General features: G+C 45.8%; 1 protein-coding gene across 2 annotated transcripts in view; it reads left to right on the top strand.

Annotated features, from left to right (window-relative positions):
• Mpzl1 (myelin protein zero-like 1) overlaps positions 1-18,141 on the top strand; it is a 36,862-nt gene extending 18,721 nt beyond the window's left edge. The window contains exons 2-6 of one of the 2 annotated variants that reach the window (NM_001007728.1): positions 3,716-3,882; positions 6,236-6,449; positions 7,401-7,533; positions 10,222-10,327; positions 16,682-18,141. In NM_001007728.1, coding sequence (NP_001007729.1) covers positions 3,716-3,882; positions 6,236-6,449; positions 7,401-7,533; positions 10,222-10,327; positions 16,682-16,783 — 722 coding nt within the window. In that variant the 3' untranslated portion in view covers positions 16,784-18,141. The remainder of the gene's footprint in view (positions 1-3,715; positions 3,883-6,235; positions 6,450-7,400; positions 7,534-10,221; positions 10,328-16,681) is intronic. The other variant, XM_006250180.5, reaches the window with a different exon arrangement.
• The last annotated feature ends 5,482 nt before the right edge of the window (positions 18,142-23,623 follow it).

Genomic DNA, 23,623 nt, shown 5'->3' with positions numbered 1-23,623 from the left:
CCAGGCTTGTCCTCCTTGGCGCTCTCCATACTTAGATACATTCCTAGCTTCGGAGTGGATACTGCTGCATGTTTCAATGAGTTTGGAGAGGTGGGGCTAACCCACCTCAAGGGATGTGAGGGCTGGCCTGATTGTGGGTCTTGTAGGGAGCCCTGAAGACTCAAGCAGAGCAGTGATAAAATCTTACCTTTGCTTTTAAACAGAACCTTCCTGACCTCTCTGTGGAACACGTGTAGTTAAGTGAGTAGGATAGAGTAAAGACCCTAGTTAGGAGGCCATTGAAGTCCTCCATGTGAAAGTGCTAGCTTAGACCAAGACTAGCACTGAATCCCAGAGAGATTTCAACTGTCAAAGAATGGGGAATGTGGTTTTTAGACAGCTTTGGAACTTGTGAGAAAAAGGAGTCAGGACCACTCTGGGTCAGCCTTGCCACTGACTGCCACAGAAGTTAATGGAAAGCCAAGCTGCTGTTCAAGAATGAGGGGATTGGTTTGGGCATTTCAAATTTGTGTGTTCTGAGCGATCACTTTTAGGAGCCCCAAAGCGAGATGAAGTCACAAAGAGGAACGCTAAGTGCACATGGGTCAGAGTGTCCTGGGGCTTAGAGATGAGGAAAGCAGGGAAGGAGCGGGCAGTGAGATAAGAGAATTCAGGAGAAAAACCTTCCACAACCAGACTATGAGATGCTATGGAGCAGGAATGAACTCTATCTGATAAGAGTCAGAACCTAACCGTTGATTAACCACGTGAAGGTAGTTTCATTCCTTAGCAAGAATGCATTGGTTGGAGGAGTGGGGATGTGAATCTGAGGTGGGTTTCTTCATGAGAGAAAGGTGTACATTGGACATTGGGACTGTCTGGGGTTAGATCTGCTCTAAGGGTTGTGTGTTCAAATTAACTGGTGATAAGGTGTTTCAGAACAACTTTACTCACCAGCTTGAAGTAATTAAATCAGGCCCATCTTACATAGACTGCTGAGAACCTTTTTAACTATCTGACTAGGCTTTTTCTCAAAACTCTTGACTTTAAACTCTGCCACCTGGCTCTCACTGTGTAGGCCAGGCTGGTTTTGACCTCTCATCGCCTTGCTGTAGGCTCGCAGTGGGGGGATCTCAGGCCTGTGACCTTACAAGTGGGCTGAGAGACAAGGCTCTAACTTAACAAAACTCCTGAAGAAACTTGTTGCTGTTCTCACCATCTGAGGAAAAATGTGTCAAAACCATGTGGAGTAAGCTACTGCAGCAAGCTATAGTCCTGCAGGGAGCTGGTTAACTGCTCTGTCTTGTGCTTTGTCACCGGTTCTGAAACCCACGTCCCCGGGGCGGCTTTCCTGCCTGCCCACAACGGCAAGGAACGTCTTTTGTTTGCTCCTAGTCTCAAAGAAAGGCTTATTTTGAGGTCTGGACCACAAATAATAATCCATTGTTCCCTATAATAATCCACCCTCACTGAGTAGAAAAAAATTTTCCTGATGCAGTGTGGCTATCGGTTTATTTAAAAGAATAGCCAAAGTGCCCATTATATTCTGAGAATAAACATTTGCAAGATGATTGGGAGGAATGAGGAGGTGCTCTTATTCTTCCTGGCTGGAGTCACAGTCAAACCCTCCGGGAGAAAATGACTGTCGTCCGGTGACAGTGCTGGTCTGTTCATTCTGAGGGTATTTGAACACAGCAGGTATTTATTCCAAACTGTTTCTTATAAGAATACCTTATTTTGCAGATGGGTGTTTTTAAGTTAATGGTTTCAGGGCAAATGCATTTAGCCTGTGCACATGCCTCTGTTCTGAATGCAGACGGTCTTACTGAGGCTGCCTCCTCTAACTGCCCTGCCCTGGCCTCTGATTACAGAGAGGGGTGGGGGAAGAGCTATTTTAAAATTGCAGAACGGTAGACACATTTTAATTGGCATTTCCTGGTCTTAAGCTAAGTAAACAACGTGGAAGGTAAAATGCGAACTTAAACCAACCAGTGTGGTCAGCGCTGTCGCTGTCTAGAGGCCCCGTGTCCCTAGCACAGGGACATTTTAAAGGAGGTAAGATTTCTCTCAGAAAGCTGAATAATTTATACATTTTCCTGCCTTGAGTCCTCTCTAGGAAGAGTGTCAGTTAAGTGTGTCTTAGATTAGTTTAACTTCGTTTAAATTTAAGTATTGCTTCAAATATAAATGTGAGTAGAGCTTAATGCAGTGACAATGGCAGTATATCAGATGAGTATAAAAACTTCTTTAAGAAATAAAAATAAGACATTCATGTTATAGCAAACAGTCCACCAGGGAAATCCCAAGAAGCCCCCCCTCCCCCGCCATTGTTTTCTGTTCTGGAACTCACTTTCTAGATCAGGCTGCTTTCAAACGCAGAGATCTGCCTGCCTCTACCTCCTGAGTTTGAGGATTAAGGGTCTGCACCACCATGCCCAACTACCCAAGAAGGCAAGTGGTTGAATGCTAGAATCTGTGGAACAGCGGGAGTGTTTCCCATTGCATTTGTTACTTTCCTGTGGCTGTGTTGAAACTTATCTACAGTGTGACTCCAGCTATCCAATGCTGGGAAGGAGACAGAAATCTAGAGACAGTAAAAGGCCAGTGTTTCCAGGATCTTGAGGCCATTTCTTAATCAGAGGCACTCAGAGGTGTTTAGGAGAGTGGACTTTTATATGTGATTCCTTAGTGAGGGCTATATGTTGCTACACTCATTGTTAAAATCCACAGGACTTAGAAAAAAGCCTTTACAAGAATGAACCCTAATGTAAACTAGGGACCTTAGTTAACAGTAATGTAGCAATATGTTTATAATTGAGACAAATGTACCACACTGATGCCAGATGTTAGTAACAGGGCGACCGGAAGGGAAGAGGGGGATGCAGTTTGTGGCAGCTCTACACTTTGCCTGCATGTCTCTAAACATGAAACTGTGTTTACTGTTTGTTCTTGCCTTTTAATTATTTTTAAGACTTATTTATTTCGCTTTATTTGTATGAGAATTGGGCCCAGGTTCTCTACAAGAGCACCAAGCCCTCCTAACTGTTGAGCCATCTTTCCAGTCCCCAAAAAGGACTTTTACCCCCAAACAGAGTCTTACTATGTCTTTCCGGCTAACCTGGAACTTACTGTGTAAGCAAGGGTGTCCTCAGACTCACAAAGATCTGACTGCCTCTGCCTCTGCCTCTGCCTCTGCCTCTGCCTCTGCCTCTGCCTCTGCCTCTGCCTCTGCCTCTGCCTCTGCCTCTGCCCCTGCCCCTGCCTCTGCCTCTGCCTCTGCCCCTGCCCCTGCCCCTGCCCCTGCCCTCTGCCCTCTGCCCTCTGCCCTCTGCCCTCTGCCCTCTGCCCTCTGCCGTGCTAGGATTAAAGGCATTTGCTACCACACCTGGTTCATCTGTTAATTTAAAAAAATTTTTTCTTACTATAGCCAAATTAATGAAAAATATTTAATTAATAAAAACTCAAAACTAACCAAGTCTGTCTGTAGCCCAGAGCAGGAGGAGTCTGAATCCAAGGCCAGCTTGGGTTACCTATTGAGACTTTGTCTCCAAATACGACATCTCCCAAACGAGTAAAAACCAACCAACCAAACAACAAACAAATAAACAGCCAGACAGTGACAATTACTCTGAAGAAACCCAGTGAGATCTCTTTCTTTGGTAAATACATACAGTGGTATTTCTGCCAAATCCTGCTCTTAAACTTTGCTTTTTGTTTTGTTTTGTTTTGTCTTCAGTGACAGCTAGAATATCAGCCTTGGAGGTACATACTCCTAAAGAAATCTTTGTGGTGAATGGGACACAAGGGAAGCTCACGTGCACGTTTGACTCTCCTAATACAACTGGGTGGTTGACCACCGTCTCCTGGAGCTTCCAGCCAGAAGGCACCGACAGCGCCGTGTCGGTAAGGACCACGCCCCTCACCTATTCAGCGTCCCTCCTCTTCCGCCCGTGTTTATTGTTTCTCCTAACTGCTCTGTTGCTCTCCTGTGAACAGTGATCCACTCAGCACCCATCTCTGAAATGAGATACGTCAAGGCTCGCTCTTCTCTGGCTTCAGAATGTTCCAGAATTAAGAGTTGCTCTGCATCTCTTAATGCAGCTTATTTCCTTGTCTTTTTAATTATCTCCCTTTCCATGTGGTCATCGTTGTCCCGTGTGTTGTGTCCCCCTCACCCCACTTCTGTCCATCAGATCCCATTTGGAATTGTCCACTTCCTCAGAACACTCTCTGTTGGAACAAGTTTTATCCTGCACCTTTTCAGCTTACATTTGCCCCATTTTTAATTTCTATTTATGTTATGACATCTGTCTATAGCTGTCTGTCTTTGCTCTTCCTAGGGCGTAATGAGAATACACCTGGCATGTATTCTGACAGACACAGCAGAAGGGAAGTGCTGAGTTTGCACAGAACATGTATTAGTGTTATTTTCTCCTTGTTGCTGTGATAAAATAATGACCAAGGCAACTTGAAGGAGAAAGTTTTTTATTTTGGCTCATAATTCAATAACATTATGGAGGGAAGACATCATGACAGCTGAGCTAGATGTAGCTGGTCACATCATGGTGACAGGAGGGAAGCAGAGGGTGACAAATGCACACTCAGATCACTTTCTCCTTTTTATATTGCCAATCCCAGCCTAGGGAATGATACCAACCACAGTGGGCAAGTCTTCCCATATCAGTTAACTAAGTCAAGGTGATAATCTCCCATAGGCATGCTCAGAAACCCATCTTCCAGGTCTTTTTAGATTTCATGAATAATTGAGATTAATCATCACAGAAAATCAGTTACCAGCTAGAAGCTAGTTATGTAGTGGGTTCTTGTTAGACATGGACCAACTGTTCTCATTCACTAATCCCAGCACTTGGGAGGCAAAAGCAGGGGGATCTCTGAGTTTGAGTCCAGCCTGGTCTACAAAGTGGGTTCTAGAATGGCCGGGCCCTCAAAAAAATCCCAGAATGGTGATTCTTCTTTAGCTGATGAATAGGTGATTTGAATGGGTTCCCCAAATGCTGTTCCCTAAGCCTGTTTGGAGATCTTTAGGTGAGATTAGGTGAAGTGGTGAAAGTAGGGTTCCCATGATGCACTAGTGACTAGAAGCAGAGATACTTGCCCTAGAATTTTCCCATATGATGGATACCCTCTGCCATGTTCTGATGCAGCAAGATGCTCCACGGTGCTGACACTGGCTCTCCTGCTGTGCGAAGTCAGGTTCCACACTCGAGCAACACTGAACTGAGTTTTCTTCTCCTCACTTTCCTGTCTCTGTTCTTTGAGGGTAGCTGTGCTCTTTGAAGTGGCTCTGCGAGATTCAGTTGTAATTGTTCTGCCTTCTCCAGTGTTATCTTTAGAGATAAGAACCTTTGTTGCCGCTCCTCCTGAGTCTGGTCCCTGGCTTGGCACAGAGTACCAGTTCTTTCTACGGTGCGATGTGTGTGGCTGGTTCAGAGTGCAAGTTAGGGAATATTTGGAGATGATAATGGAATGGAAAACTAGATTATTTAAAAAAAAAACTCTCCTTTATTAGCTTGAAAATTTATTTTTTATTTCCTTGTTGGAGATGGGGGAAGAAGGGAGGGAGGAAGGAAGACAGACAGCAGCTGACTTTGAGCAGGCAAAATGTAACCAACCAGGATCGATGTTAAATAACAGAAATCACATGGGCTTCGAAATCAAAGCTGGGCTTAAATTCCATCTCCAGGGCCTGTGACCTTAAGCAGGTCACTGAGGTTTTCTGAGCTTCCAGTTCCTCATCTGTGACATTCAGGGCATGCACAGGGAGGTCAAGCTTAGTGAAATCAGATAGGACTTGAAGAGAAAACAGAGAACGTGGGTTGTTTGTGCAGTAGTTGACTGTTAGGATACACATTGCATAGGAAGGGCAGGAGCAGGGTGGATGACTACAAGGTTTATGGTGAACAACAGATTTCTAAGCCCATTGCTGTGCTGTAATAAAATGGCAAGGATTGGGTAATTTATAAGGAACATAGATTTATGTCTTACAGATCCGGAGTCTGAAAAGCTGAAGACCAAGGAACCCAGCATTTGGCAAGAACTTTCTTGTTGTGTCATCCTGTAGTGGAAGCCAGAAAGACAAGAGAGTAAAGGCCCTTTGCCAAACCCTTGTGTGATTTGCTTGTCTTCCTGTGGGAATCTTTTGAAAGAGAAGCTGACAGCGCAGCCCCACTGTCACCGGACGACGGGGATTTGTGCCTCTGAGAGTAGCTCATGAGTTCTTGTTTTCTTATTGCAGTTTTTCCACTACTCACAAGGACAAGTGTACATCGGGGATTATCCACCGTTTAAAGACCGAGTCACCTGGGCTGGGGACCTTGACAAGAAAGATGCATCGATCAATATAGAAAACATTCAGGCTGTTCACAATGGCACCTATATCTGCGATGTCAAAAACCCTCCTGACATTGTTGTGCGGCCTGGGCAGATTAGGCTCCATGTGGTGGAAATAGGTAACTGATAGATGAATGGACCGATGGATGGTCTGCTTTGTTGTGGTCCACAGTGGCTGATGTGATAGATGGACAGATGTCTGCTTTGTTGGGGTTCACAATGGCTGATGGATGGATGGACAGATGTCTGCTTTGTTGGGGTTCACAGTGGCTGATGGATGGACAGATGGTCTTTTTTGCTGTAGTTAGCTGGAGAATTATGTTTCAAGGTGCATTTGGAAGGAAGATTTTTTTTAATTTATTTTCATGGGTGTTGTAGATCAAACCCCAGCCTTACAAATGCTGGCCAGTTACTTTACTAATGAGCCCTATCCCCAAGTCCTGCAGGAAAGGTTTTTGCCTTTCAGCTATGCTTCCCAGCTCTGCGGACACTCAAGGCTCAGCCTGGCAGAGCTGATGGCTGAGAACCGCTCAGTCAGTTCAGAGCCGGCTCCCTTTCCCTTGCCTCTATCTGGAGCCTGGAGCTGACTTCAGACATAATAATGTCTTGGTCTTCACACCAAGAAAGACCAAATTTACTCTGGCTAGATGGGGTGGGCCATGGGGAAAGGAGAGTAGTGAGGCTATCTTGATACTGTCTGAGGTGATATTTAATATCTTTCATCACAACACAGTATTTTCTTCCCTTGTCTGAGGGTATGCAGGGAGTGCAGGTTTCAGTGCCTCCCCTTGTGGCAGTTTTCAGCTGAAGAGTCAATTGTGAGCATTCGCATCTCCAGATTTTCTTTGACTGCAGAATGTGAAGCTGGGTTGTGGGTAGAGAAATGCCTGGCTCTCTAGGTCATTTTCAACCTAGATGCCAGGGGCATTGCCAGCTGTGGGCCATCATTAGATGCTGCTCTAACAGAGGCAGCTAAAGAAGATAACTGCCGCGGGGAGACTTTTGCTCTAAATTAATGAGATCCCGTTTCTTCTCTCTGTTCCTGACCCTTGCCCTGTTCCCTCCTCTAGACAACCTGCTGGTGTTCCTGGTTTGGGTGGTGGTGGGCACTGTCACTGCTGTGGTCCTTGGGCTCACTCTACTCATCAGCTTGGTCCTGGTCGTCCTCTACAGACGGAAGCATTCGAAGCGGGATTATACCGGGTAAGAACTGCTTCCTTGTAGGAAAGGGTTGGGGAGAAGAAACCGGGATAGAAACTTACTCTTTATGGGGAAAGCGCTGCAAGGAATTAACCTGCGGTTGGCTCCTCGGTCGGGCTCCAGCAGTCCTCCGTGCTGTGCTATGAGGAAGCAGACGTGAGCGGCTTGCTGTTGGTGAGCATAGGATGCCAGTGTCTGTTCTGTAGTTTCCTTCCAAGGTTTGGGGAAATGAATGGCTCAGCAGTCAGATGCTGAGTTCCCGTGCCGTCCACTCGTCAGTGAGAATTCTTAAGCCAGACATCACTTACTCAATTTAAGTAATGCTTCAGACGGTTTAAGGGTTTGATTTTGCCAGGCATGGTGGCACATGCATGTAATTCTAGTGCTTGGGAAGTAGTCCAAGGTCATACTGGGCTTCACTGTAGGTGTGAGGCCAGCCTCCCAAGACCTTGTTTCACAATAACAACAGGGTCTGGCACGATAGTTCGGCGGGTTGCCCCCAATGACTGGAGTTTAATACTGAAGCCCATATGGTAGGAAGGAACTAACCCCTGACAAGTTTTCCTTTGAGCCTCTATTTGCATACCATGGTACACATGTGTGTGTATCCCCCTCAAATTAAAATGAGAAAAGGTTAAAGATAGTTTAATTGCAGTATGTTGCTATTAATTCATAAGGGCCTTCCTTTTGCTTGCTTATATAAAACACGACTGGAGACGCTCTGGTAGTGAATGGCTCTCCTAGCCCTGTGTCCTGCGCAACTTCTCTCTGCTGTAGTTCCCACCCCACTACAGCATGAGCAGCTTTATCACTTTGCTTTTTGCTGGTTGCATGCGCTGGGAGATTAAGAGCTAACGTCACAGCACAAGAGGAAGAAAGAAGACATGGCTTTGTTATGGTGTCTCGCCAGGGATGTCTGAGTGTAGGGGTTGTGTCTAACTTCAAGACCTTCTCTTTTCTCACTCCAGCTGGAAAGCTGACCCAATATAAGATGTAGCACCCATGGGTAAGACTGGGGGTGAGGCTGGTTTCAAGTTGGTATAGCATGCACAGTGTCACACAGGCACAAGCTAACTTGAGTCATCCTAGAGGGACTGTGGTTAGAGAGGATCGCATGCCCAGATGACGGGGCCTCTCTGGGAGTTTTGCTGATCTAGAGTCCTTGGAAGTGCTGTGTTTAAACAAGTCTTCGTGCTCTGATTCGGGTACTGCCTGCTTGGAATGCTTCTGTTCTGCTGAGTATTGCTCCTTTGCATGAGTGTTTGGTGATTAAATCCAGCAGAATGGATGGTTCTCAGCATGAGGCTAGGCTAAGGTAGTAATGCTTCAGACGGTAATGCTTGCTTGGGGTTAATAAAGTGGGCAGGAAAGATTTTCCTCAGGTCCTTCCTACAGGGCACCATGGTTGCTGCTGTTCTTACCCCCCTCCCCCCATTTCTTGCTTTTCTTCCTTGGTATGCTGGGGCCAGGTCCTGGTTAGCTTTCCTTCTTAAGATGACATAGAAGATACATTGTTACTTAGAAGATACAGAAGGCACTGTAAAGGGCTGAGTCTCCTCTTCTACTCCCACTAGACACATGGTAACCGATCCCACTGCCTGTTACTTGTTAATAGTGTGTGTACATGTTCAGCCCATTCCCTTTGTTGGCACTAACCAGCTAGCTCTGTGCTAACCCAACAGCTATTATGGCTTGTTCAAGAATATGTCCTTTGACTATACTGAAAACATAAAACATAACATCCGGATGAAGTTAGGTTCATCTGAGTGTGTGTGTGTGTGTGTGTGTGTGTGTGTGTGTGTGTGTGTGTGTGTGTGTTTGTATATGTGTGAGATTCTTGTACATGAATTTTATTGTCAATGATCAAGACCTTCTTTGTATAGAATAATCGAACAGTTTGGCTTAGGGCATAGCTTCCCATCCAGAGAAGGCCATTCACAAAGTGCCTAGGATGCTTTAGTCTTAGTCATGACACTGAATGTAGTCCCCTCCAGACTCTTTATTTCTTAAGCACTAATGACAGCCCTAATGACCTGCTTCTTGGTGTTCAGTTTTCCTGATTTATTCATGAGGTGGCACTTGTTAGAGATGTTCCTATGTCTCTCACAGAGTTCAGTCCATGGAACATTCCAGAGTTTGTGGGTCATGACTTCCTGGCTGATGTGTTTTGAGGCTTTTGTGTTTATTGGTTTTGTTCAGTTGTAATGTTGACAGGGAAACAAACTATGGGGACGGAAGACTGGAGGGAGCAAGGGGGTGCTCTTCTGGCTCTGGATGTGGACCTATAATTTTGAAATTCATCCAGAAGACACTTTCCCGTGTGGAGGACTAAAGATTTTGGCCATTAAGCAAGTGGAAGTTATCACTTTGAACATTTATCCTGAAGTGGGGTGGATGGCAGGAGAGAGGATAGTGTCACAGACACAGACAGAAAGAATCACATTGTCTCCCCACACAGACGGAATCACAGAGTCGCCCCTCCCCCTCAGCAACATGCTGATTGGTTGAGAAGGATGCAGGGGTTTCAGGAGTGGGAAGCATTTGTCAACTGTTGGTTGTCTGTAGACCCACGGTTCTGTTTCCGGTCGTTTTGCTTTTGTGCATCTGTTGCCATCACATCATTATATTTTTGTTTCCATTTATTGTAATTTTTTGTTTTTACATTTGTTCTTCAAATCGTCACTTCATCAGCTGCAGTACCTCAGAGCGTTTGTCACCAGTTAAGCAGGCTCCACGGAAGTGTCCCTCCGACACAGAGGGTCTAGTAAAGAGTCCGCCTTCCGCCGGATCTCACCAGGTAACAGCTGATGGCACTCTGCTCTAAGGTTTGGTACACTATAACTTATTGGGTATGAAGGCAAATTCTGCACCGTGATAGAACCACGCAGACAGAGAAAGGGAGGAAGATGGAGGAATTAAAGGGGTGGTCAAGACGACAAAAAAAGTGTGTAACAAAGAACTGATCTCAGTAAAGTTTTCCACCAAACCACCATTTAGTAAAATGTGGCTCCTTTGACCCAAGTAGCAAGTGACTTTGTCAGCTGTAAAGCATTCTTCAGTTGCCCACGGAAATAAAGTTTAGGAAACCGTAATCTAAAGAAACTCTGTAAGAACTGATGGGGGCGGGGGGCGGGCTGGAGAGATGGCTCAGCGGTTAAGAGCACCCGACTGCTCTTCCAGAGGTCATGAGTTCAATTCCCAGCAACCACATGGTGGCTCACAACCATCTGTAAAGAGTTCCGATGCCCTCTTCTGGTGTATCTGAAGACAGCTACAGTGTACTTATATATAAAAAATGAGTAAATCTTAAAAAAAAAAAAAAAAAAGAACTGATCGGGGAAGGGCTGGGGCAATAGTTAATTGATTCATTTGGTAAAGTTCTTACAAAAAGACCTGGGCTCAGTTCTCAGAACCCACATAAAGGGAGACTTGCGCTTAAAATCACAGTGCTGGAGAGGTAGGGGCGATGGACTCCTTAAGCTCACTGGGCAGATTACCCACCATCCTGGAAGTTAGGAGGGAAAGTTGGTGTTCTTAGTATTAATAAAACAAGAAAATTATTTCATGGTGGTCAGGATTTATGATGCAGAGTACCAGAAAATTTACTTTAAAGGAAAAATTGATATTTGTGGTATTCATAATAAAACAAAAAAATTGACTTTCTTTAGAAAAAATAGAGGGGCTAGAGAGATAGATGGTCCACCATTGGGAGCACTTGACTGCTCTTGCAGAGGACCCTGGTTCAATTCCCAGAACCCACATGGTAGCTCACAATCATCTGTATAATTCAGGCAATCCAATATCCTTAATTGAAAGGAAATGCTTCTCTGAATAATTTATAGGCAAGATGAATAAGGAAGTGTTTGGGTTCTGCTTCTTTTAGGTACTATTGCGAATACTTGGAATTTAGCGCAGGATCCAGCATCTTACTTCATATTGTGCCTTTACCGAGCTGTTTGAACCATAACTGTGGCTTCCTCAAAGCTTCATGGCTTAGTGCCCATGGGATCTGCAAGGAGTAGAAACCATTCTGAGGAATTGGGCCAATACTGTTTTGCCCTAAAGAAGTGATAGCTAAAGGGACTGGATGGTTTTCACAAACAGTAAAAAGAATTTATATATATTTTTTTTCCATAAATAACACAATGGCCTTAGTTCATGGGTCTTACATGTGAGGAGACCTAGGTCAGTAAGGAAACTGATACCAGGAAGGAAGGGTCAGGATTGGGATTCAGACCTAGACTCACAGACAGCAGGTGTGGTACAGCAGCCGCAGGCTCAGAACCTGTTCCTCTTCCCTTCCTCCCACTCCGTCCCCCCATTTCCACAGTATACCACAGCTAACTGACTGGGCCCTGACTAGGAATAGGGTTGTGGTGATGTCAGGGGAGTTATAAATAGGTCTAATGGCAAACAAAGCCTTGGGGAAGTTTTGTTCTGCCCTTGGAGTGAGGTGGGCATTGCTCTTCTGCTGAAAACAAACTCCTAGTGTGGATGGATTTCAAGACACTGTAGAACAGGGCATATGGCAATCTGATCTCTCAAAGGGAAGAAACAGTACAGGCCTGTCGAGCCACAGACTGTACAGCAGGGAAGGAAACGGTAGGATGGGAAATCAGACATCCCAGCGCATGGCCATGTGGATGACGTATTTGAGAGACCTGAAGGGGCATCTCTGAGAGTTTGAGGCTGAGTATAGATCTTGTGTACATGGCAGAAAACGTTTGAGACCCGGGAAAGAACCACCTGAAAAGAACACACGGAGCTTGGAGCTCCCCTGGAGCTGGGAAGTTGTGTGCTGGCTCTGGTGCTCGGGGTAGTCTCACCTTTATGGGTGTGATACCTCAGTAAAGGGTGCTCTGTACCTGCTGTGTCAGGGCTTGTGAAGAAGCCTCTAGAGAATTAAACTAATCCAGAAGTAATTTAGCTGTGTGCCACAACAGTGCCACAACCCAGCAGTGTGCCAGCAACCCAGTGCCCAATCGTGTAAAATTCTTAATGTCTGGTATTAAAAATGACTAGGTATATGGCCAAGTGTGGTGACACACACTTGTAACACCAGTACTTGAGAGGCTGAGTTTGTCCTCTGCTGAAAACAAACTTGGTATTGCCTAAAGACCAAACTGGGCTACATGGAGACCCTTCCTCAAAGAGGGCTAAGGGAAATGAGGTGTGTAAGAAGCCAGCAATCAGTCGGTAGAAACCAACCCAGGCTGAGGCTGAAGAGGTGACCCAGGCAGCTAAGGTGCCTGCTGCATATGCAAGGTTCCCAGCAGCCACGCAGTGCCTCATAGCCATCCATAACTCCAGTTCTAGGGGATCTGACATGACACGCCCCGGCCTCCTTGGGCGCCAGGCATGCACACGGTACACATACATGCAAGCAAACATTCATGCATTAAAAAAAAATCAATAAACCTTTTAAAATTTGAGCCCAGAAATGACACCTATAATCCTAGCATTTGGGAGGCTGAGTCAGGAGGATCAAGAATTCAAGGCCAATCTGAGGTACTCTAAGATTGGATCTCAAAAAGAAGCACATTTATTCTTAGAAGGTTATTTTCTAAGTCTGTGCCTTTTAAAAGTTATAATTAATGAAGTTTCTGCCTTGCCTGTCTGTTGAGTTTGTCCATCCACTGACAGTTGGCACAATACTATGAAGTGAATCACATGATTTTCAGATTTACTGGATAGGCTTTTGTTTTTTATTTTAATGATTGTTTCTATGGCCGTGTTAACTTACCTCAGAGGCTGCTGCTCTGCTAGGGCTTAAAATTTCCCAAACTCCTTAGCCCACAGTCATTAATCCTGCTGGCTGCTGCTGCTCCCTCAGCCCCACCTTCCGAAGCTGAGGTAGAGCCTCCCCCGCAGGCAAGCTGCTCCCGAGAGTCCCAAGAGCACCTCTGTACCAGAGGCACAAGTTCAAGTGCCCTGTCTCTGCCTCTTCTGCACTTTCTTTCTTCAGGTTTGTTAGGAATTGGTTCTCAGCCTTCCAAGTGCTAGGACTCTGGAGACTGTCACTCTGACTGACCGAAAGCTTCCTTTTTTTTTTTTTTTTTTTTTTGGTAGCTCTTTTCTCTCAGTCTCACGCTCTGATTTTGTTTAGACATCACATAAAAATGGCTAACAGGAAGAAACCCCTAGGTCCCCTTGTGTGCCAGTATCTGTTATGAGTGAGACAGTGCCAGAAAATCCCACAGACTCTTGTCCCTAGTCCCTGAAGGCCAAGAGTGAGTTACCTCTCCTTGTCACCTGCAAGGGTCAGTCATTGTGACTGGCAGAGATAAGTTCATGATTCACCCTGGGACCCAAATGGTGAAGTCCTTTGCCTCAAGAAAAACAAAACCAAGCAAACAATCAACAAAGACAAAGCAAATACTGAGGGTGAATAGCGGAAGCACAGGAGGTCCCCACCAGCAGCAGGAGACAGGACGGGTTGGGTGGGGGTGGTCTGTAGTCCTAGATCTGTGTGGTTCTAACACACAAGCAACTTCTTTCCTGCTTGACCAATTCTTCTCAGTTCTCTTGATACCTCTCAAAGAGTCATAACACATAGTTTGACTTTTGTATTTGGCCTCTAAAACCCCAGGAAGTAAATCCTTGTAATGGGGCTTAGCCAGCAGTTTGTGGACACATGCTGAAGACAGGTGCTCCCTCTCAGGGCGCACTGGGGGTTAAAAGTGAGTCTTTTCAGCCTGGGAAGCAGAGGCAGGTGGGTCTCTGAATTTAAGACCAGCCTGAGCTACAGAGGGATCCTGTGTCAAAAACAAAGCAAAAAATTTCGAGAAACACAAAGCCTGAGGCGGTCTATTCTTTTAATTGAACTCAATCAACTGGAGTTGCGTCAGCTCCGAATCTACCCTTCAGATTGACTTTCCTACTAGAACATCTGCTGAAGGTGGAAGGAAGAAGGGATCAAGGTACACACCACAGCACCCAACTTCTGGAAACACTTTTAAGGCCTTTGGTAGTAAATCGGTGGTGGTATGCAAGCAAAAGGTTCGCTTCATTGTTGTAACAGTTTTGGGGGAAAATGTCGGAGGTTGAATGTTGAACCATCTATGGCTGCTCTGGGCCCAGTTGCTGCTCTTCTCTCTCTGTGGTCCTACCCTCACTCACCTGCTCTCTTAGAAGTTGGGCTCCCTCCTGAGGCATCGCCTTGTAACTAGCTCCAGAGCCAGGCTCCAGATGAAGCCAAGATCTCAATCTCGCCCCCCACAGCTTTATTTTATACGTCTTTCATGTGGCGTGGCCCCTACATAATCTCGAAAGTTCTAGGTGATTAAGTAATGAAGATCCTGACTTTAGACCTATTGTATTCTAAGGGGAAGAATGATCAGACTGATCGGGTAAGCACCTGAAGAAAGCCAGTGCAGCCCCAGGAAGGATTTCTGTCTCATGACCTTTGCAGACAGCCTTCCCATGAAACGCAATCTTGTGTCACGTGATTGCTGCGATGATTCTGTGTGTTTTCTCTGTCTCCTATTCATGCTGGGTCAGTTACCTGCTGCTGTGTGTGTAACCCCACCGCTCCACAACCAAGGGCTGAAATCAGCCGATTATGCACATTGGTCGGGGGACGCTCTGGTTTAGATTTACTGGATCAGTTACCTCAGAGTGTTTGTAAGTTTGTGTGACATGATTCTGGCGGTAACAGCTGGTGTGTGTCTGTCATGCACACTGCCCAGCACTGCCCAGGTCATTCACAGGTACTGTTTCAGTGTCATAACAAGACCAAAGGTCTCATCGTGAGAGCAGATTCAGTCTGCCCAGTGCCACGTGGCCATCGGCCAGGCCGAATAGAGAGCGCCTCATGAATTCAAAGTGGCTTTACCAGAGTCCAGATGGGCTTAGTGACTGACTGATTTTATGGCCTATGATTTACTGTCACACAGCCCTGGCCATGGGCCTGTGTTCCCCATGGAAGTCAGGATGTTGAACATTGCAGGAAGGATCTCGCCTTACACACTGGAGGGCACAGGTTGGCCTCCTGGCTACCGAGGGCTTTGGCTACCCCGCTGGACCTCTCAAAGTCCCCTGGATTGGGAGAAGACCTGACTTTGGGTTGAACTACATTTTTCTTCTTAAGTTAGAGCGGTTTTGTTGTTTTTACTTACAGTTTTACAGATTTAAAGGAATTGAGAAAGTCATAAATGTAAACTGCCTTTCTGGCAGTTGACCCATCAGCCTTTGCCCAGACTTGGTCCCCTAAGAGTCAGGTATTTGCTCTGCTTCCAGCAGCCCAGCCTCTCTTGCTTTCCTGGACTGGACTCTGACACCCATCGTTGACTTCATTGGCTTCCTCGATGCTGAGGGAGAAGTGGGAAACTTCTACTTTAATCTAGCTACCATTTTTCTTTATGTTTCTTAAACTGTGAATTTATTTAAAAAAAAAGAAAGAAAGAAAGAAAGAAAGAAAGAAAGAAAGAAAGAAAGAAAGAAAGAAAGAAATGACTTAGAAGGACAGGTACCTGATTCTGGAAGTCAGCAGGCTGGTGGAGTGAAGCTCAGTGATGGGGTATTCCTAACCTGGGTAGGATTAAGGATCAGTCTGACCCCTAACCAGAGAGTCTGATCCCTAACCAGAGAAGGTTGCAGGGATCACAAAGCCCCAAAACTTTAAGCAATCATGACAGGGTCAGACTGAAAGGATTGTGTTGTATTTATATTGAATATTTAAACTGCTTGAGGATCTATTAGTATAAATTGACCAGCACAAATTAATCAAATGGGTGGCATCTATATGTAATTCTCTATAGGGTGATTCTGAAACTCAGTGGCCCTTGGATTGGGCAAGGTCCAACCTAGTCCTCATGCCCAGTTCTAATTGCAAATGCTGACGAATGCTCTGATAACCTAGTAAGGGGCATTGCCAGGAAGGAATGTCATATATTTTTATGAAAATGTCTAAGATACACAAAACCAAGAGGAGTAACATAACTAATTTTCATGTACCAGCTTTGGTGGCTTCAGTGGGTACTCACTCTGGTTTTAAGACCAATTCTAAACATGTCATACGGAACCTTAACTCTTCAAAGGAGCAGAATCCTTGCCTTGGGAGCCTAAAGTATGGCTGTAATGCTTGCTTCCGTTCCTGTGGCTTAGCGGATTGTAGGTCTTTCCAAACCTCTAATTGGTGTCTCTTTTCCAGGGCCCAGTCATATACGCACAGTTAGACCACTCTGGCGGACATCACAGTGGCAAGATTAATAAGTCAGAGTCTGTTGTGTATGCGGACATCCGGAAAGACTAAGAGAACACCCCAAATATTTCTTAAGCAAGAAACAAATCCAAGCGGACTCTTGTGAGGAAAGTGTCCATAACCATGTGTGGCCTTGAAGCAAGGACAAGCACGTGTGTATTCAGAGAGAGAAGAAAATGTGTATAAAGGAAATGTGTATTCTATTTAATCTTCCGATGTGAGAGGCCAATGTTGCATGATGAGATGGTATGAGTCTATGTATGTGTAAGTTGTCTTGCTGTTTCTCTATATTCTTTCAGAGTCATTTCCAGCTGGAAAGTTTCAGAAACATCCTGTCACCCCGGGATATGGTTTGCCTTATTGAAGACTCTGCAGAACCCTTAGGCTTCCCAACAGACGTGGCCTTTTCATCAAGGGCTCAACCAGTCTAAGCATTTCTTGTAGTTAGAGAGTGAGATGTTGAGTGGAAGTGAGTGTCTCACAATATCAGGACCGTTTTGTTCTGTGCCCGTGCTAGCTGATCGATGCCATCCATTAACCATGCCACCAGAGGATGGTTTGAGAGGTTTTTGTTGATGCTTTTCTAAAATTTGAGGGACTTTTGAGCTTGAGAGCATCGCCATCCTGCTATTAGCTAAGAGCTCACCAGTGAGTCGGCTGACTGAGGCCGCGGTTGTGGTTAAAAGGGTACAAGTTACAGCACCCCAGCATGACATTAACATGTGAAGGGTACAAGTTACAGCACCCCAGCATGACATTAACATGTGAAAGATGTCAGAGGAAGTCAGCATCTTGCTTCTCCTCTCCTTAGGGATTCAGTGAATGATCGTACATTCTAGATACCCCAGGTGCTTGATGGTCTCCTTGTAGTGCCGAGACAGAGACAGTGCATACGGTGCTAGGAGTGGGCTCTGTTCAAATGACACCTCCTCTTAGGGGCTTTCTGCATCTGGCTCCGTGACCTCCCTGCCCAGTTAGAACCAAACCCTCTGTTGGCCCAAGCCAACCTTCTTCCCTAGGCAGAAACAGTTAGCTGCTGGCATCCTGGACTGAGTCTGCAGCCTGGTTCTAGCTGCTTACAGGACAGCGTGCAAACCTCAGGGTCTAACTCCACACCCCACCTCCTTGGAGCATCCGGTCTCTTTCCGGAAACTCTGTCTTCGGGCCTAGCTACAGATAACAGTGAGGTCACATCCACACGGCAGACCTGTGCTTCCTGTGTCTTCTGACCAGAAGAGTGCATGCGATTTGAGAAGAGACACTTAAAAGTGATAGCTTTTTAAAATCCCTGTCTGTATTTTCTCACGGAAATGTATCCAGCTAGGAGAGATATCAAGTTCATTGTTACTTTTTGATATTTTCATTTGTACTTCTGTGACTATTTTAATACATCTTTTTTGATTTCTGAATGGTGTTGTCTGCTTATTTTTAATCAAACAGAAAGAGAGATAGAAGCCCTTTCATGTGAACCACGGCAGCTACACAAGACTCTATCTTTGAAACATACTACCTGTGTGCCTACTTCAGAGCCTAAAACAGGACTACTGCAGATTTTTGAGTGAGATCTGCTCTGTAGCTTAAGTCTGAGTTCAGATGTCCCCTTAAAGAGACCCTCCTGCAACATAAAAGCCACCTCAGGACAGTGAGATGGCTCGGTGGGCCTGACAACCTACTTTAGGTTCCCAAATCCACATCACACACACACACACACACACACACACACACACACACACACACACACACACACACATCCTTAAAATGATTTGAAATAAAACAGCAACTCCCTAGCCTGTCAGCTCTGATCTTGTGCTGCTCTCCCCAGCAAGACTTGGTTGTTTTGTTCATGGCTTCGCCCCGTGTAGAAAAGCACCCGGCACATTCCAGCTGCTTGCTCTATGCTTGCTGGGCAGGTGGGTCTGTCTACTAAGCAAGTGACACTGAGGACTGTCCTGGGCCAGTCACTGCACTAAGCACGAGGAAACAGTGAAGAGGATCACACTCTGGAGATGGCTGCAGAGGCCTGGCAGGGAGACCCAATTACTCCTAAGACTTGGCACATGCCCAGCGCTTGCCTTTCTTACTCTCTTGTAGCACACTGAGCTATTACCAGCTCTGCTAGCCTCACACCTCTTTTTAGAAAGATGTTCAGGCTTAGATTATATATTTTGCCCAACCACTGTCACTTAGCAATTAGTTACAGAGAGGGAGTTGAGACCATTTAGTCTAAAGGAAAAAAAGACCTCACTTCTAATTCATTCAGATGAGCGTTCCACATGCTAGCAGCAGTTTTCTCTCCAGGAGCTGTGGGTGGGGCATGGGAGGATGGAGGGATGGGAGGGTGAGTGATAGAGACATGGCTGTCCAGGGTCTTAGTTTCAGTTTGAAAAACGGTGTGATGAAGGTAGAAAAAAAAACCAAAGACTACATGGTGACTTAGCCTGTCAAGAGCTGTGCCACAAATGCTACCAGTGACCAAACAACAAGAGTTGGTGCTTTCTAGTGATGTGTGTGTGTGTGTGTGTGTGTGTGTGTGTGTGTGTGTGTGTGTGTGTGTGTTGCTGATACGAAGGGAGCCCCTGGCTTTCATAACTTAAGGCTCTCCAGATGGGAGATATAGGACCCTTAGGGTTTTTTTTTTTGTTTTTGTTTTTTTTTTTTTATCATCTATGCTTCTCTCAAGGGAAAACTGGGTGTTGTTGGCCTTCCTTCTGCTTTGAGGGCTCTGGCTTCTCAGGAAACATGCCAACCCCTTGTGCAGCTTCTCACAGAGGCCAGGGCCTAGTGAGCTGAGCTGGTCTAAGAGGAAACCTCTGGGGTTCATTCTGAAGGCAGTGGCGTGACCTTGGTGCCAGCTGGATTTCAGACTCCATCCTGCCCTGCTCAGGGAAGGTGAGTCTTTGTGGAGGTGGAGTCTGGTACTGGGACAGTGGTAGAAAAGGTGGCAGGGACTTAGCTGAGGTCCTCCTGCCCTTGCTTCCCATAGAATCAAAACTATGCTATTTTGGAAAAAAAAAAAAAACTTCAACATTTATAAAAGAGTAAAATTAGCCTCCATAACTCTCTGGGGTGGTAGAGCACACACACCATCCCAACACTTGGGAGGTTGAGGCAGGAGAATGAGGAACTGGACTATGTGAAACACTGTCTCAAAAAATATAAAGAGGGCTGGAGAGATAGCTCAGTGGTTAAGAGCACTGACTGCTCTTCCAGAGGTCCTGAGTTCAACTCCCAGCAACCACATGGTGGCTCACAACCATCTGTAATGAGATCTGATGCCCTCTTCTGGTGTGTCTGAAGACAGCAACAGTGTACTTACATATAATGAATAAATACATCTTTTAAAAAAAAAATATAAAGAAAACCCTAAATAAACAAGCTCAGAATTCTTAAGGGTAACAGGCACACACGGGGTGCACATGCATACGTGTATGCATATATGCAGACCTCAGGCTAAAGACGACGTTAAATTTAAACATTAAAATAGGGACATTGGGGGAAAGGGAACCCGTGAGAGTACATGAACAGAACCCATGTGCCAACCTTAAAAGATTAATTAAAAGTCTGGATACACCCATATACAACAACTACTCTAACCCTAACCCTATAAAGCCCTGTATAACCCTAACCCTAACCTTAACCCTAACCCTAACCTTAACCCAAGCCTAACCCTTGTCATGTTGAATTAAAACGTTTCTGTATGTGAGAGCACATGTACCGTGCAAGTGTAGATGTTGAAGGACTGGCTACCTGGTGAAGTTGGTTCCCTCCTCTGACCATAGGGTGCCTGCAGAACAAACATGTCTGGTTCATCAAGGCTTCTTCCTCCCAAGTCCTCTCACTGGACCAACATAAACACTTTGAAAAATGCATTCCGAAAGCCAAAGCCTTGGTTTTATCTATTTCCCAGTGTGTAGTCAAATTTCCTCTGTTGTGAAAATGGCATTTTTACAAGTGGTTTCTTCAAATCAGGAAACAAACACGGTCCTAGTAAAGATTTTCAGAGTAGGGGATGAGGAAAAAAACCAAAAATGGCATCACAATGCTTTTGCATTTGCCTCTGTTGCCCTCCTCGCTGTACCAGAGAAGTGCGAGTGGTGGAAAATAAGGAAGCAGGTTGTCAGTCACCCACACCTACAGACAGGGCTGCTCTGCTACAGATGATGCACCGTGAAAGTTTAAGCCGTTTCTAAACTCACAGACATTTTAGGCTGTCCCAGTTGTTGGTCTTACTAGTAATTCTGTAATTATTTGTCCTTACGAACTACTAAGGGGGAAAAATCCACTGCCAAATGTAAACCATTTTCAGCCAGAGGAATCACAGCCCAGGGTCAGGCCAACCCTTCAGGCCTTTGGAAGTGGAATCTAACATCTGAGAGTGTTGGTGGAGGGGGGTGTGGGGGGTAGGGGTGGGTGCTGGGGTCCCCTCCCTCCCCACATCCTTCCCAAAGCCTTCGGGAGCTGACAGGAAAGCTTGGCTTTGTGGGTTGGAAGAAAAACATTTGGGAGTAAAGCAGGGAGGGCGCTTGTGGATCAGCAGGAGACTGGGCTGTGTTTACCAGCAGGGAAACACAAACCTCTCAGGCTCAAAGGGGTCCCCAAGGACCTGCGTTTCCAGCTTCCATTTCCTCCTGCAAACAGGATGTGAAACTTCATTGTCCTTTCTTGGCTCTGGCATCCGTGTCTTGTGTCTTTGCTATGGGCTTTCTGGCATGGCCTTTGGTGTACCAGCCTTTTAGGGCAGGTTGGGTTTTGTGTGTGTGTAAGTCTCGCTAACATCTGAGACAAGAATTTGGACATATTTATTAATATTCTTACTCTTGCTTCTGCTCCTTGTCATTGGAGCTGCGTGGCTGCCACACTGTGGTGGACAGCTCGCTTTTGAGCGTACCAACCGGTGTCAAACATGGACATTTTGAAACACGGCTCTGCTTGGGTGTGGGGCCTAAAGCTAAAGAGAAGCTGGCTTTTGGCTGGAGGTTTTTCTCTGAGGAGACTAACTGTATTCTAGCTCCTTCTTTCTCTTAGAATTAAAAAAAAAAACTTTAAATTACATTTTATCATGTGTACATGCATGTGCATGTGTGTGTGCCTCAGTGCATATACGGGGGTGGGAGGCAGAACACAGCCTTCCTGAGTCATTCCACCACGTGGCCTCCTGGGATTGAGTTAAAGTCTCACTAGGCTAGGTCACCAACCTTCGAACTTTCTTTTAATTAATTTTTTTTCATTTCTCTTTTAAACATTTATTCCCCCCGATTCAACCCCCCATGAGACAGGGTTTCTCTGTGTGGGCTATCCTGGAATTCACTTTGTGGACCAGGCTGGCTTTGAACTCAAAGATTAGCCTGTTTCTCCCTCCCGAGTGCTGGGATTAAAGGCATGCACCTTCACCGCCTAACATAACATTTATTAATTTGGTTTGTATATGTTGGGGCACATGGGCATGAATCCAGGTGCACATGAGTTCAGGGATGAGAGGCCACCTCAGATCTCCCCGGGAGCTGAGTTACATGGGTTGGTTATGAGCTTCATGACATAGATGCTGAGAACTGAACTCCAGTCCCGTGCAAGGGCAGTATATGTTCTTAACTGCTGAGCCATCCAGCCCCACAAAACTTCTTTTAGCTAGATGAAATAAACTTCACACTTATTCTGGAAACGCACTTCTGGAGTGTTTAGTAGCTCCGTAAGAATATGGAACATTTTTAGAAAACTCTGATCTCATTTGTACTGGCCCAACAGGATCCCAGAGGTCTATGATGTATCTGGGTGTTCCTGGTCTCTTCCTGGTCCTCAAGGACATGGCACTGGCAGAGGGAGAGTGTCCTGAAAACTTGCTGGAGGATCTTGGTCCCAAGAATGCCAAGCATCCATTCAACACACGGTTATTGGCAGCTACTGGGCAGCGACCTTCCTCTTCTTCCAGAAACACTAGACAGAGTTCATGTCACTGAAGGAATATGATATGTGGTAGGAATACGACCTCTGGTAGGAAGTCATGTGGTAGAGAGAGTCCTGCCATGAATCCACAGCGCCGGAGACATCGCACCCCAGGCTCTTGGCTAAGCCAGTATTTTAATGTTGACCAAGTGAAGTTGGACAAGAGAAAAAAAATCCAAGAGAACAAAATGTAATAAACAAAAGGAGAGCTGGTACTTGCCTGGGAATAACTGGTCCCCATTCCAAACCCTGCCGGGGGTGGGTTGGAGCTCAGGGAAGAGGATGTTCATGCTTTGGGTTCCCTGGCCAGAAACTCGTGACTGGGGAGCTCATAGGCCTCAGGGGCCAACCTACTACTATTAATTTTGCTAAAAGGACATTAACCTGCCCTTTGAATAAATACGCACTACCAGACCCATCTCTCAGTCCTCAGCAGAGACGTTTCTTTGTATGGTGGTTCATATGAGGGCACAGCCAGGCAAAGTGCAAGTCAGTGTGTCTTCGAAGTGGCCGTAAGTGGGATATCTGTGTCACACATCCCTCCCACCCAAGGCTCATGGGACGTCACAGAAGAGGAGGGGAAAGCAAGTGCTTGAGGAGGACTGAGACAAAGCAGTGTCTCCTGGACGTGGCAAGATCAGACAGGATCAGGAACTTAGAACAATCCTGCACGGGCAGGGGGGCGGGTGGGGGGGTGGAGACTCGATTCCCCACCCGGCTGACAGGAGAACCATTGCCATGGATGGCTCCTAGAGGAAGGAAGGTTTGGCTTTATGGCTGTGATCCTTGGAAGGTGGACCATGCTCCAGTGGGTAATGGCACACATGCCCTGATTTCCGGTCCTCTTATTTTTATTTTTTATAACCTATTGAATTTGATAAGTGCTTGCCATAGGCACATGGAGGAGGAGCTGGTGTGTGTGTGTGTGTGTGTGTGTGTGTGTGTGCGCGC

The sequence above is a fragment of the Rattus norvegicus genome, chromosome 13 (assembly GCF_036323735.1).
Source record: "Rattus norvegicus strain BN/NHsdMcwi chromosome 13, GRCr8, whole genome shotgun sequence".
Classification (NCBI taxonomy): domain Eukaryota; kingdom Metazoa; phylum Chordata; class Mammalia; order Rodentia; family Muridae; genus Rattus; species Rattus norvegicus.
Note: the sequence above shows the minus strand (reverse complement) of the source record. Positions and strands in the feature narration are given on the sequence as shown.